Source organism: Talpa europaea (assembly GCF_964194135.1).
Source record: "Talpa europaea genome assembly, chromosome: 13".
Lineage (NCBI taxonomy): Eukaryota > Metazoa > Chordata > Mammalia > Eulipotyphla > Talpidae > Talpa > Talpa europaea.
The window spans coordinates 31,968,399-31,981,383 of NC_140080.1; the positions used below are offsets into that span (position 1 = coordinate 31,968,399).

The 12,985-nt window shown below is 39.9% G+C and overlaps 1 protein-coding gene across 1 annotated transcript in view; it reads right to left on the reverse strand.

Moving 5' to 3' along the window:
- Positions 1-12,985, reverse strand: part of CDC25C (cell division cycle 25C) — a gene marked incomplete at its 3' end in the record, with an annotated part of 37,518 nt that continues 24,533 nt past the window's right edge. The window contains exons 8-14 of the mRNA XM_084252624.1: positions 5,280-5,432; positions 3,980-4,081; positions 3,041-3,103; positions 1,680-1,778; positions 848-981; positions 351-462; positions 1-153 (exon numbers count right to left, since the gene is read on the reverse strand). Of these exons, the coding sequence (XP_084108750.1) occupies positions 1-153; positions 351-462; positions 848-981; positions 1,680-1,778; positions 3,041-3,103; positions 3,980-4,081; positions 5,280-5,432 (816 nt within the window). The remainder of the gene's footprint in view (positions 154-350; positions 463-847; positions 982-1,679; positions 1,779-3,040; positions 3,104-3,979; positions 4,082-5,279; positions 5,433-12,985) is intronic.

Consider the following 12,985-nt stretch of genomic DNA (forward strand, 5'->3'; position numbering starts at 1 on the left):
TTATCGTGGGCTCACGTCCTTCACCAGTAAGGCAATCTGCTCCTGCAGTTGCCGCTCCCCTTTCCAGGCTTTGCTCTGGCTTCGACACTTCAGCAGTTCAGCCTTATGGTCCTGGTGATGCATAGGGCAGTAGCTCTGTGGTTCACACAGCTCCTGAAAGGGAGAGAAAGAGTAAAGGATCCTCTAGACTGTTGAATTCTGCCTACTAAATATAATAGAAATGCTGCCTGTAGTGACTAAGAAGGAGTAGCAGCTTCTTCTGAGAGGACTTTCTAGGCCCTGAACTTACATGCTAAAGCTGACTCCCCCACATCTGGGCTTCCCCTTTATTTACATACCACCTACTTTACCATATATTCTGGGAAGAAGTCTCTGTAGCCTCCTTTGAGGATATACAGCTCTGGGTAATACAAGGCAGGATACTGGTTCAGAGCCCTGTCCTCCTCTCTCAGAGAGCGGCACCTTTTGAGAAAACCCAGAGGTGAGTGGAGTGGAAAGAAGCAAGGTCAGGATTCCATGGTACATTTACTGGGCAGAGGAGAACATACTAGTTGACCCACAAAAAGGGCCATCTGATCTTACTACCTTAACAAAACAAGGTCCAAGAAGCACCTCGCTTATTCCTTTCTTCCACTGGTACCTCATTCCCAATTCTTTTGTCCTTCACTGCTTCAAACTTTTGAGTTGTACAAACCCCTTCCACTTACCTCCCTAAGCATTCTTCAAACCGCATTGAAGAGCATTCTTTCAATCAATCAGTCTCTGTCTGCTTCGGAAAGTTTCCCTAGTTTACATCCCAGCTCAAGATCTAGTTCCATAACCCACCTTACCCTTTGTAGTCACTCACATTCGAGGACCCCTCTCTGAGGAGAATTCACAGTGAAACACGATGATTATTCTTTTCTGAGTGTCCAAAGGGACAATGGGCTTCTTCAAGAAGAAGTTATACAGTTCTTCCTGACTGTACATGTTTAAGGCTCCCTGTAAAAATATTTCTTTAAGGGCTTGTGGACACCACCAACACTTAGAAATAATTAGGATACCATCTTGGAATACTTGGGCGAGGAAGGCTAGACTATAAGCATTTTCAGGGCAGAGACTTAATTATATTTCTGTATCTACCCCCAGGTCCTGGCACAGAGCATGGTATGTAGTAAGTGCTCATTAAATGTTTATAGAATTGAACTGCCTGATGTGTAAGGGATCATTGTGCAAGACTATCTAAGAGCACTAAGTGTTTACAAAGTACTTCTCTGTTCTTGAATTAATGTTTCTATTTCTAAAAAGGAGTCTTTGCCTCCTATAGAAAAGAGGGAGATAGATCAAGAAGGGACAGGAAAAGTTAACTGTTCAAGTTTACAGTATTAGGCCTCCCTGGTGGCGCAGTGGGTTGAGCGCCGCATTGTGAATCTGTCTGCAGCCTCTGCAGTGTGGGTTTGATTCCCGGCTGGCCAGGGAGAAACCAACATGGCGTGGCAGGCCTTTCCTGTCTCACCCACTGCTCCCCTCAGCAGTGTATTTCAGTCGGTCTGCCTGTTCTGTTGCCCACTCTGTCTCTGGTGAATCCTCTCACCCTCCTGCACCTCTGACCTGTGCCCCAGTTCTTGTATAAATAAATAAATCTTTAAAAAAAAAAATCTTCAACCCCTCTCCTGCTAGTGAACCCAATGTAACCTCACCTGGATATGTCCTCCAAGGTACTCATATGGATAGCGGCAATCAATAATATAAAACTTCTCAATCAAACTCTGAAACTTCCCCGACAGTAAGGCAGCCACCTGCACAGAAACCATTGAGTGAATATCCAGCTCACTGTCACTCACAGTGAGAATGACAGAAGAACCAGTCACATAGCTCCTGCTTTGCATTCCCTTTAGTTACCCAGAAGTCCACTGCAAGCCCAAGCTGGATTTGAAATGTACTATGGTTCACCCTACCACCCCACATAAGTGGATGAAAAAGGAAATGGCCTTTTTGAAGAAACGAAATAGCTGTACTGCCAGGACATCAGAAGAACAATATTCAGGCTACTCCTCTGGACACAGGCATGACTCGACTCAGACACCCAAGGTCTTTTGTGGTGGCACAGGTTGCAGCCAGAGATCCCAACTTTGCAAGAAATGATGGGGGAAGTTTCCTACCCTCCATTATAAAAGAAGAAAATAAATCTTTTCAGAAAAGGATATGGAAAGAAAAGGTTGATAAATACCCAGAGGAGGAAACTGAAGTTACCTGTAGGAGTGTGTAAATTGGTTCAACTTTTCTGGAGAGAACTTTATAAATACTTATAAACACAAATGCAATTATGTTTGACTCAGCAATTTTTTTTAACATCTTAAGTAAACAAAAAAATACACAGAAAGGTTGCACAATAATAATAATCTCAGCATTGTTTGAGGCTATCAAAATATTACAAGTAACTAATCAAAAATAGGGGCTTTGGGAAAATAAAGTATACGTGTCAGTATATTAGGATGTTATATATAGCCACTAAAAGGAAAATATAGGTATCTTTTCACTGATATAGATGTTTACAATGTCTTACTAAGCTAACTGCGTGTTCATCATGATCCTGTTTCCAAAAAAACATGCCAGAATAAAATCTGGATGGGCACAAGGAAAATATTACTAGTGGTCATATCTGGTGGTAAGATTACAAGAAGGACCACTAAATAATTATTGCACAAACTGGAATACTTTTGAGAGTGAAAGAGAACACTATAATACTTACACTGCAATAATAGGGGTAAATGGGATTTTAACATGTAAAGCAGGATGTAGGGTCACCCTAATTGAGAGACTTTTCCTCTTGAGGTCTTTGCCTTTTCCCTTCCTTCCATAACAATTTTATAATACCTTTTTAGTTAAAAACAAAAGCAATGGAAGAATGGGATAAAAGGTGATATCCTTTAATACAGCTTCAGTTGAACAAGGAGCCTATCTGAGTGTAAGAAATAGAAATGGAAGTGGGAATTTTAGGGACAGAACAGACCAGATGGTAGCTTATGTAACCAGTTACCATGTCCAGAAATCTGCTTACCGTTTCTGGGTTGACATACTTCAGATCTTGGTGTCTTCCTGACACGGTTGGCAGCGCACATACCTAGAAATACCCAAGAGCTTAAATAACAAGAGTTTCCTATACCCAAATTTGAGCTCAAAGATCAATGTATTGTCTTTTTTTCCAAATGACTTTCAAACCCTGGATACCTTCAAAAATCAATGGTCTATATTATGTGCATTTATAGCAATCCATTTCTAAGAACTGATCCTAAGGAACTAATTAAGGACATGTGCAAAGCTTTAGATATAGCTACAAATATGTTAATCCTGCAATAGTTCATAAGAAAAAACTGTAACAATATATATCTTACCAGATAGTATTTATCAAGAAATTATGGACAGCCAAAAAAAAATCCTTGGTTCTGTTAAAAATGATGAAATGGCAAAGCAGAACTGTTTCTTGACATGAAAAGATAGTGATACATTAAATAAGGGAAAAATCCCCAACAGATTACCAAACTGTCTAAAACATTTTTAAGGAAAAACTAAAATGTATTTGTATATGTGCGTATGTGTTTGTAAAAATACATGGAAAAAAGTCTGGAGGAATATATGCCAAGTTTTTTATAGCAATAACATTCTTGATTGTGAAGATTTGAGGTAGATTTCACTTTCTACCTTTTCTGTAATGACGAGGTATTATTTACATAATTTTATAAGATTTCCTTTAAAAGAAAAAATGTTAAAAGCCTCACACTTACCCCACTGCTTTGGATTTTCCCAGAATGAATAAGGAATATTTTCTCATTGGGAAGATTTAGGGTCTAGATCTACCACTACAACATCTTCAGGTTATTAAAAGAGTATTTGGTAAGGCTGCATAATTATACTTAGTGTTCTCTGCAAGCAGAGAAGAAAAAAACTGAGATTCAAAAAATAACTCATTGAAATAAGGAAAGGGTATAACCAAACTTACCTTGGAGAAATCACCTATCAGATGTCCCTGGTTAGAATCTTCCTCCAGCATATGAATAATATTAATGTCAGAGAGAGAGACTGTCTTCTTTAGAGCTGAACTCTGAAGATGACAAGATTACACCCAGTGGTAATCCTCATGTTAAAGATTTAAAAACTAGGAGATAGAGTCAGACTCATTAAAAACACACAGGCCCTTTGATCTAATATTTCCACTTGTTTTCTCAAGGAAATAAAAAAATATGCACAAAGAGGCTATAAGGATGAATATCCAGGATGTTTACAATAGAGAAAATTTAAATCAATTAAATGTCCAATAACTGGGCCTTGGTTAAGCAAATCATAATGTATATATTACAAATTACTATTATGCAATTAAAAATATGATGTAGATTAATTGCATTGACATGAAAATAAATTTATGATAACATTACATAGGTTAGAAAACATGTACTCTATAATACTACTTTAATAAAAGAAAAAACTTATAGCTCATAGAAAAATGCCAGGAAGAATATATATTGAGTGTTTATAGTAATTATCTCTGGTCTGTAGGATGTGGACCTTTTGCAAAGATTTCTTTTTGCTTATATGCATCTTCTATTTTTTCTACCATATCATACACTGATTTTGTAAAATAGCCAAATGCATTCTGATTATTTTTAAAGGAGGGGTAGAGGAAGAGGGCTAAGTCTTTCAGAAGGTGCTTTCACCAATCCAATGTGCTATTTGATATTGTTTCTGTTAGAATGCATGTAGAACAGCAATTAGTCTCCTTGCCAATAAAAGCTCCCTTGTATCTCCTTAGATATTAAAAAAAAATAACACAGAGGGCCTCCCCAGTGGTACAGCAGGTTAAGCGCAGTGCTGTGAAGCTGTCCCCAGCCTCTGCAGTGCCGTTTCGATTCCCGGCTGGCCAGGGAGATTCCCACATGGTGTGGCAGACCTCTCCGGTTTCGCCCGCTGCTCCCCTCAGCAGTGTATTTCAGTCCTTCTGCCTGTTCTGCTCCCTACTCTGTCTCTGGTGAATTCTCTCACCCTCCAGCGCCTCTGGCTTGTAACCTGGTGCTTGTATAAATAAATAAATCTTTAAAATATATATATATATTTAAAAAACAGATATTTATTGTTAATATTTTATATGTGGATACAGATGTAGAAAAGACAAAAGCTGGAAAGAACAGAGATAAAAATAAAAGTAATGAAGAAAAAAAGATATACCCAAGAAATCCTTATACCAGCAAAGCAGAGAAGACAATGAGATAGAAGATTAAACAGATTTTATTTTTAAAAGGTCTTACCTTCCTGAGTTTTTTGTGGTTAGAACAGTATTTGTTTTTTACTTTATCTGGTATTGGGTTGTCCTTGAATTTTACCACCTGCTCCAGTCTTGGCCTATTTAAGTCCTCTGGCAATGAAGGGGAGCGATACAGACAGCTTCTGTTCGGAGAAGTCTGTTGAGGAATATCAACATGCTGGATTCTTAGTCCTCAAGATGTGTCTGCAGGTCAGCAGCATGAACATCTGAGAGCTTGTTAGAAATGTCGAATCCCAGTTGTTAGGACTCACCCCAGAATTCAAATATGCATTTTAACAAGATGCCCAAGTGATTCCTAGGAACACTTATGTTTGAGAAGCAATGTTCTAAGTGAGCATCTTGTCTACCTCTCTTCATTAACATCTTTCTTTTCAGACTGCATGATATTCCATCTCACCCAGATGTTTTTACTCTAGCAAACCAGTCTCCACCTGACTGTCTTGTATATACAAATTCCTGTAGGAGAAAGCAAACACAAAATTGGTTCCTCTGGTTGTGTTATTAAAACAAACAAACAAACAAAAAATAAACCCTAAGTTGAGTTTCTCTACAGAATCCAAAGATAGTAATAATTGAGATTTAAGGACCCCAACAAAATTAAAGATAACAAGCCAAAAGGTTTACCTGGATGAAAAAAAGCAGCTAGAGTATATGTTACTTTTTTTATTAGTAGTTTAAGTGAGAAAGAAAAAAAATCATTAAGCCTCTTTAAAGGGGGTTGTTAACAAAGAAGAAAAAACAGCAAAATAGGCTTTATGCATGGGAAAAAGAAACCACTAGAAATAAGAAATCAATATTTTATTTTATAATAGCTGTATCAATTATAGTATTTGCCAGACCCAAGTTCCCCTCTAAGGAAAATTCCATTACTCATGGTACCAGATTAGATATAGATCACATCTTATATACCAATATTCTATACCTCTCTTTTCCCTCGGGCCCATGACCAGTCATCTCCCTATGTTTCTACCCACCCTATTCAAGCTACTGATGACTTGACCATATTACTGGTTGAACATACATATTTAGCCATCTAGAACATGTAAAAATAATCTGGGTCAATCAAAGTTCTCTCTCCTGGGTGTCTAACTTGGAAAATGACAAAATAATTGGGTAGCAACAGAAGACAAAGCTTAAAGGGAAGATGTCAACAGATAGAGTGAAGATCACGTAACACACAAGGTCAGTGATAAGTGGAAGGCTAAACCAAAGGTATGGTGAAGGACTGAGAAGCAAGCTACCAAGGTCCATGACAGACTTGCCTTCATATAGCGTCAATTTCGCTCTGAGAGGAAGGCAGGTGAAAGTCCTATGAGAATTTCAAATCTGTTGGACTTAGTGAATCTCTGTTTCTTGTAACCAAGAGCCTCTCTAAACACACCATAATTTTAAGCTAAAAATTCTTTTTAAAGAGTTTTGAATTAATTAGGTAATGTGAAATATGTTCTTAGAATTATAGTTAAGTAATCTTTTGCCTAATCCAAGGTCACAAAAATGTTTCTCTTATGTTTTTCTGTTCAGAGTTTTATACCTTGAGATTTTATATTTAGACCTATGATACATTTTGTGCTAATATCGATCCATGGTATGAGGTATAGATTGAGATTTTTGTTTTTCATATGGATTTTCAATTACTCCAACATATGTTGAAAAAATTATGCTTTCTCGGGTCTCCCCGGTGGCACAGCGGTTGAGCGCTGGGTTGCGAAGCTGCCCGCGGCCTCTGCGGCGCCGGTTCGATCCCCGGCTGCTCCCTGGCCACCAGAGGAGGGTCCCACATGGTGCGCAGACCTCTCCTGCCGCCCGCTGCTCCCCTCAGCAGTGTACTTCAGTCCTTCTGCCTGCTCTACTCCCCGCTCTGGCTCTGGTGAATTCTCTCACCCTCCCCCCGCGCTTCTGACTGTACCCAGTGCATGTATAAACAAAACAAAACAAAAAAAAAAGATTATGCTTTCTCCATTTGATTGCTTTTGTATCTTGGTCTAATTATCAATTGACTATATATGCATGGATCTGCTTCTCGAACTCTATTCAGTTGCATTAAAGGTTTAGATTTTTAGTAGTTATTACTATGGTGATAATGGAGGGTAATAAATATCTTTTTGGGCTTTAGACAGGCCAAGGGAAAGAAGTCAGAAATCAAAGACAGCCAAAAAATACTTTAACAAACAGAAACAGCAGCCACTGCTCTCACAGATTTTTTTTCTTTAAGCCAAGTGAAAAATTTAATTGGAGCAAAGATGAGAGTTAAAGGATGTCTACATGAATTATATTTTCTAAAAAAAAGAAAAATAAAGGCAGAGATAAATAAGGGGAGGAAGGAGAAAGGAAGAGGGAAAGAAAAGAAATGCTAACATTTATGGAGCACATGGCTGAATAATACATATTTAGATTGTGAAATCTCTTGGCATCTTTACATCAAACTAGTCGATTAGTGGGGCCTCCCTGGTGGCGCAGGCAGTTGAGCGCCGCACTGTGAAGCTGTCCACAGCCTCTGCAGCGCTGGTTCGATCGCGGCTGCCCTGCAGAATCCCACATGGCGAAGCAGACCTCTTCTGTCTCACCCGCTGCTCCCCTCAGCAGTGTATTTCTTCAGTCTGCCTGTTTTGTTCCCCACTCTGTCTCTGGTGAATCCTCTCGCCCTCCCGTGCATCTGGACTGTACCCCAGTTCTTGTATAAAAAATAAATAAATCTTAAAAAAAAAATACCTAGCCAATTAGATACAACTACCAACCCCATATAAGCAATGACAAAAGCAAAGTTCAGGACCAAGTCAAAGGGTCAACAGTGAGTAAAGAAGGGGACTCAAAGGAAAACCAGTCTGTAGAGCCCTCAGCGTCCTCCAACCCAGTTCTAACATCTGTGCTGAAATAAGCCTCCCTGCTTCAGGATGAAATAGGCACCAGCTATGCCCTAGCCTTTGCTTTCCTTGATATGGGTAAAGGATCCATTTTTTCTAGTGTACTTCCTCCATATGCTTTTATTTTTTTTTTTAAGTTTTTTTTTTTAATTAATTAATTAATTTATTTATTTATACAAGCACTGGGTACAGTCAGAAGTGCGGGAAGGCGAGAGAACTCACCAGAGCCAGAGCGGGGAGCAGAGCAGGCAGAAGGACCGAAGTACACTGCTGAGGGGAGCAGCGGGCGCCAGGAGAGGTCTGCACGCCATGTGGGACCCTCCTCCGGTGGCCGGGGAGCAGCCGGGGATCGAACCGGTGCCGCAGAGGCTGCGGGCAGCCTCGCAACCCAGAGCTCAACCGCTGCGCCACCGGGGAGGCCCCCTCCATATGCTTTTAGAGTAGAGTCTTCTTCCCATAACAGAAGCGGTCAGTCAGGAACTGGAGCAGTCTTCTTCCCTTCCTCTGATTGCCCTTTGGGGTCACTGCACTGCTCAGGCCACCATGCCCCTGGTATCCCCTTCCATATTGGGACCCTCTATGTGCAGGGATGCCTTGGGCACCATGTTGTTGCTAAGACTACTGACAGATTCTTTCTAATATGTTTATATGAAAACAAATGGCAACTTATTGTAAAGAGTATAAATGCTAAGTCATGGAGGGATAATGATGATGTTACTTTAGCTTTGGTCTTGCTAGTAAGAAGTTTCCCAATTCCCAGAAACTGGTGTGGAGAGTTCCCAAGAAAAGTTGGCTTAGATTGCACCCACCCAACATCTACCCATTAGAACTTTTCATTCTTTAAGGAGTCATCTGACAGTTTCCAAATGAGGGAGTTTTAAGCACTGAAAAGGTCAGGAAAAAAGGAAAGGAATTTGCTAAGCTTGATTCTACCTCTTCAGGTAGAATTATTAAAAGATTTAATTGAATAATTAAATTTATTAAAAGATTTAATTGAGTAATTATTTTGTAAACTGAGGAAACATTACCATTTCCTCATGGCCTATACACACAGGCCTGTTTTCTGTCTGTACCGTTCTTGTCAAGATTATCAACAATGGGCCTCCCTGGTGGCGCAGCAGTTGCGTGCTGGGCTGCGAAGCTGCCCGCAGCCTCCGCAGCGCCGGTTCGATCCCTGGCCGCTGGTGAAGGTCCCACAAGGCGCGCAGACCTCTCCTGCTGTGCACGCTGCTCCCCTCAGCCGTGTACTACGTCAGTCTGCCTGTTCTGCTCCCCACTCTGGCTCTGGTGAATTCTCTCACCCTCCTGTGCTTCTGACTGTACCCAGTGCTTGTATAAATAAATAAATAAATAAATATTAAAAAAAAAAAAAAACCAACAATTATCAACCATCTTCATGTTACCACATCTCAGTAACGCCTTTAATCTTATCTCTATGGATCTCAAAGTGGTTTCAACTAAGTTGGCAACTCCCTTCTTCCTTGGCTTCAATGGCACTGCCTACTTTGTTAGGATAGTTCTACTATAAGCAACACCTATACTAAAAAAACTGTGATGCTTCCATCTCTCTGTTGCTTCTTCTCAATCTTTTTTGTCTGGTTTCTTCACCTATCAAACCTCTAGTAAATGTTGGATTCATCAAGAGAAAAGGGTCCTGGGGCCTTCCTGGTGACACAGGCCATTGAGCGCAGCGCTGTGAAGCTGTCCGTAACCTCGGCAGTGCCGGTTCAATCCCCGCTGGCCTCGGAGCAACCCACATGGTGAGTAGACCTCTCCAGTGTCACCCGCTGCACCCCTCAGCATGTATTTCATCAGTCTGCCTGTTCTGTTCCCCTTCTGTCTCTGGTGAATCCTCACCCTTCCACGCATCTGGCCTATACCCCAGTTCTTGTATAAATAAAATAAATCTTTAAAAAAAGAGAGAGAGAAAAGTGTCCTGGCCCTTTTCTCTTTTATCCTTCTCCAGACGTGATTTTTATGCCTATGAATTAAATTGGTCCTCTATGCTGATGATTCTCAAATTTCTATGTGGTCAAGACCTCTGCTCTTCCCTCTGAATTTCCATAACCACATATCTGCTTGACACTTTTTGAGTACTTACTAAATGGCACAGCAATGAATAAAAGAGTGAAAGAAAAAAAAGGGAGAAAAAATAAAACAAATATATTCTAATAGTAAATGCTATAAGTAAAAAAAAAAAAAGGAAGAAGAAAAGGTAGGGAAATTATTGGGATTGGAAGTTTGTCAGAAAAGGCCTTTATGATAAGGTGACATAGGTGGAGAGATGAGACTGACCTGAGGGAAAGGATTGTGTATTACCTAGGACAAAAGTGTTTCAAACTCAAGGAACAAATGCAAAGACATTGTTGAGAATAATATGGTCAGTGATGGTCATATTGAATATAATACAATTTTTAGGAATATCAAAAACTAATTGAAGGAATACTATAAACCACCTATACCTAACAGACATCTAAAAAACACTGTACCCAACAACAGAATATACATTCTTCTCAAATATGCATGAAATATTCTCCAGGATACACTATATATCAGTTTATTAAACAAGCCTCAATAAATTTAAAAGTACTAAATCACACAAAATATATTTTCTGACAAGAACGGAGTAATAAGAAATTTATAACAAAAAAATATGAAAAATTTACAAATATGTGGAAATTGAACAACACATTCCTAAATAACCAGTGTGTCAACAGGGAACACAGGGGAAATTAGAAAATACTTGAGATGAATGAAAATAACAATACAACATAACAGAATTTATGGGATGCAACCAAGCAGTACTTAGTTAAAAATATATATCTCTAAACACTTCTAGTAAAAAAGAAAGAGTGTAAGTCAATAATCTAATCTAAAAGAAAACTACATGAGAAGAAGGAAATATGAAAAATTAGAATAAAACTTTAAAGTAGAGAATTTAAAAATTGAGAGTAATGACGAAAACAAAACTTGTTTCTTTGAAAAAATCAACAAAACTGACAAACCTGGGCCTCCCTTGTGGTGCAAGGAGTTAAGATGCAACCTATGATGAGTTCGATCCCTGGCCAGGAAACAACCCACATGGGGCAGCAGACCTCTCCTGCCTCGCCTGCTGCTTCCCTCAGCAGCATATTTCTGTCAATCTGCCTGTTCTGTGCCCCACTCTGTCTCTGGTGAATCCTCTCACCCCCCACACCTCTGGCTTGTACCCCAGCTCTTGTATGCATAAACAAATCTAAAAAAAACAAAAACTGACAAACCTGTAGCTAAACCAAGAAAGAGAGAAGACTCAAATTGATAAAATCAGGAATGAAAGAGGGGCCATTACTACCAATTTTATAGAAATAACACAAAACCGGGCCTCCCTGGTGGCGCAGCAGTTGAGCGCTGGGTTGCGAAGCTGCCCGCAGCCTCTGCAGCGCCGGTTCAATCCCCGGCCACTGGGGGAGGGTCCCACATGGCGCGCAGACCTCTCCTGCCACTGGCTGCTCCCCTCAGCAGTGTACTTCGTCAGTCTGCCTGCTCTGCTCTCCTCTCTGACTCTGGTGAATTTTCTCACCCTCCCGCGCTTCTGACTGTACCCAGTGTTGTATAAATAAATAAATAAATCTTTAAAAAACAAAAAAAAGAAATAACACAAAACCTACTGCAACTGATTCAAGAAGAAATAGAAAATCTGATAAGATTTATGAAGAGCAAAGAGATTAATTAGTAATTGAAAAAACTTTCCACAAGTAGGTGGTGCAGGGGTTAAATACACGGGGCCATCAAGTGATTGCCAGACATTGCAATATGAATTCAATTTCCAGCCAGGGGCATAACCCATCTGGCGCAGCAGACCTCTCCTCTCTCCCGCTGCTCCCCCTGGCAATACGTTTCAGTGGATCTACCTGTTCTGCTCCCCACTCTGTCTCTGGTGAATCCTCTCATTGCCCCCCACCTCGTACCTCTGGCCCAGACCCCAGTTCTTACATGCATAAATAAATAAAATAAATCTTAAAAAAAAAAACCAAACTCACCAAACCAGTCAATGAAACCAAAAGATGGTTCTTTGGAGTGACCAATATTGATTAATCTCTAGCCAAACTTATCAGGAGCAAAAGAGAGAAGACACAAATAAACAATATCATGAAAGAAAGACATCATTGTGCATTGAACAGATATTAAAGGACACCTAAAGGAATATTATGAACAACTTTATGCCAAAAATTTGACAATTTAGATTAAATTGACAAACTCAGACACAAACTAAATGAAAAGGAAATAGACAAATTGAACAGCTCCATGTCTATAAAAGAAATTAAATTAGGGGCCTCCCTGGTGGCACAAGGGGTTAAGCACCACACTACAAAGCAAACCACAGCCTCTGCAGCATGAGTTCGATCCCCAGTGGGCCAGGGAGCAACCCACATGGTGCAGCAGACCTCTCCTGACTCACTCACTGCTCCCCTCAGCAGTGTATTTCAGTCAGTCTGCCTGTTCTGTTCCCCACTCTGTCTCTGGTGAATCCTCTCACCCTCCCACACATCTGGCCTATACCCCGGTTCTTGTATGCATGAATAAATAAATCTTTAAAAAAAAAAACTGGTTATCAGTTTCTGCTAAAATCTTTCAGCAAACTAGGAACAGAAGGGAACTTCTTCAACCTGATAAAGGACATCTCAAGAACCCATAGTTCACATTGTACACAGTAGAGTAAAACCGATTGCTTTTCTGGTAAGATTAGGTACAAAGCAAGGGATTCTCAGTAATTTTTAAGATTTAAAGGAGTCTTGATACTAAAAAATTTGAGACCTACCATTCTAGGAGAAAGGAGAAAATTAATGAT